The 2,183-nt window shown below is 42.6% G+C and overlaps 1 protein-coding gene across 1 annotated transcript; it reads right to left on the bottom strand.

Annotated features, from left to right (window-relative positions):
* Positions 1 to 257: 257 nt before the first annotated feature.
* Positions 258 to 1,829, bottom strand: LOC111020394 (Nucleotide-sugar transporter family protein). Its single transcript, XM_022297056.2, is given in 2 exon segments — positions 258 to 1,419; positions 1,421 to 1,829. Coding segments are annotated over 2 exon segments (1,077 nt in total). The 5' UTR covers positions 1,685 to 1,829; the 3' UTR covers positions 258 to 606.
* Between the last annotated feature and the right edge of the window lie 354 nt (positions 1,830 to 2,183).

The raw sequence follows: 2,183 nt of genomic DNA, 5'->3' as shown, positions 1-2,183 counted from the left end.
AATCAAACACACAGATGGCCATTTGGAACGGCAACAAAGCTATTGATTCATATATGAGGCAAAAGAATCTGATAACATATTGACAAAGAACAGTATATATAGATTTTTGCTGTATCTTGGCATTCTTTGTCTAAACCTTCTTGCAACTACACAATTTCAAATATGTTGTCAATGAATCAACTTTCTTGAAACTACTCTCCTATTTTGTCTTCCATTCCATCAACAAAAACTTGAAAGTATTCTATAAAAGGAGAGAATTTTTCAACAAAATGAAATCAGGGAGAAGGAATTATTTCCCTCCCCCATAGAATCAAATTGAACATTATATTTGAATTGTCTTCGTGTTTCCCAGCATGCAGGCAGAAGTATACAAGTTGCAGCAAGGCCAAAACGAGGGAATTTCACTCCCAAAGGCCACCCCAATCGAGGAGAATTCAAAGAAGAAAAGAAAAGCATGATAAATTTCCCTTTCCTCCCCTAATCCTATACATTCCATTCTCTACTTTCAAGATTTAACAAAATCAATAAATCAAAGAAAATGGACGTACCCTTATTGCGATAGATCAATCGATATAAAGTTAATCCAGATCGGATCTTATCTTATCTTCAGTGGGTTGTAACTTTGGACCTCTTCTTCGCCTCGCTGTAAAGCACCACACCCATTATAGTCACAGCAAATCCAGCCATGCCCATCACCGTAACAGGGTTCCTGAAGATCAAAACAGAGACAACAGCCGCCACTGCAGCCTTTGCATTCCCAAGAACCTGCAATGTGAGCGCACTGGTGTGTTTCGTCACCAAGAAATTGGTCAAATTCACCAAATAAGCCACCGTAGCATTGCCAAGCAACAAGAACACAATAAACGAATTCCCTCGAGCTTTCTCGACAGTAATGGCAGCTACATTCCCTTCAATGTAAAGACTAAAAGGAAGCAAAATCAAAGCAGCCATTGGGGCCATGTACAACAACAAATTCATCGAGTGAAGTTTCTCAGCCTCAGAGGTCAACAATATCCCCTGAACCACAGATTTCAACGCTCGCCCAGCCGTAGACCCAACGCACACCAAGAATCCAAAGAAATGAAACAACGGCTCGCTATTACTGGCCAAAACAATCCCAAACACCACAGGCAAAAGCGCAAGATAAACCTCAGCAGACTCCTTCTTACAAGTAATCAAGAAAGCAAAAATCGCAGTGAAAAACGGCGTCGTAGCGCCGATTGCTTGATTAAACGAAACCGGAAGGTAGCGAAGAGAAGTATTGCCGCAGACGACGGAGAAGCAGAAAATGGCGCTGAGGGCAAAGATTTTGAAGAACTGTTTACGAGAAAGAATGTGCTGCAACGGAACAATCTCGAGGAAATTAATGGCGATATAGCTATAAGCGGCGCAAGCGAGCATGTGGAGCATGGTGAGGAAAGATCGGGTAGCGGTAGCCATAGAAGCTGAGGAGATATTTGTTGAGTAAAAGAACGCCAATGTTGGAGAAGTACCAGGAGAGAATGATTACCACGGTCAAGAGGTTCGGCGAGAGATAGGATCCGATCGGAAAACCGCCGGAGTTGTTGCGGACGTCGCTCGGCGGCGTCATTGGAATGTCGACGGCCTGGTCCGCGGCGGCGGTGGAGGCGTCGAGCCGAGGGTTGCTCATTCGCCGCGTCGTCCATGTCTGAGCCTCCACCATCGCCGGCGAGAAGGAGGAGAGAGAGAGAGAGAGAGAGAGAGAGAAATTGGGAAGCTCCGCTTTCTCTCTCTAGAGAATTGCAGGTTTTAGAGAGAGAAAGGAAGAGTGAGATCGGATCTGGAGATGGAGGATAGGTTGGGGATGAAGATTTTGATAACGAAGGGAAAAAATGTGAAGGTTTTTGGAGAGGGGTGTGATCGGACGGCGGAGGCTTAGATTTGGGAACAGAGTGGATTTCAGCCGTTAGATTAGGATAAAAGGCCTTTTTATTATTATTATTATTTTATTTCTCTTTTGAGAAAATAGGAAAATTAGAGTGTCGGTATAAATAAATTTTGGAGACTTCGGTCTCACACCTTAGTAGTAGTAGTTTAACCAATCATTTTTTGGATTGGATTATGTTTTTATTTAATTGCTAACAAAATATTCATCCACGTCACTAATTCGAGTATAATTTAATGGATCTTAAGTTGAAAGCTTGAATTTTAATATCGTGTCA

This window comes from Momordica charantia (genome assembly GCF_013281855.1).
Source record: "Momordica charantia cultivar OHB3-1 chromosome 10 unlocalized genomic scaffold, Mcharantia_2.0 BLBB01000010.1, whole genome shotgun sequence".
In the NCBI taxonomy this organism is placed as follows: domain Eukaryota; kingdom Viridiplantae; phylum Streptophyta; class Magnoliopsida; order Cucurbitales; family Cucurbitaceae; genus Momordica; species Momordica charantia.
This window is presented reverse-complemented; position numbering and strand designations above follow the sequence as displayed.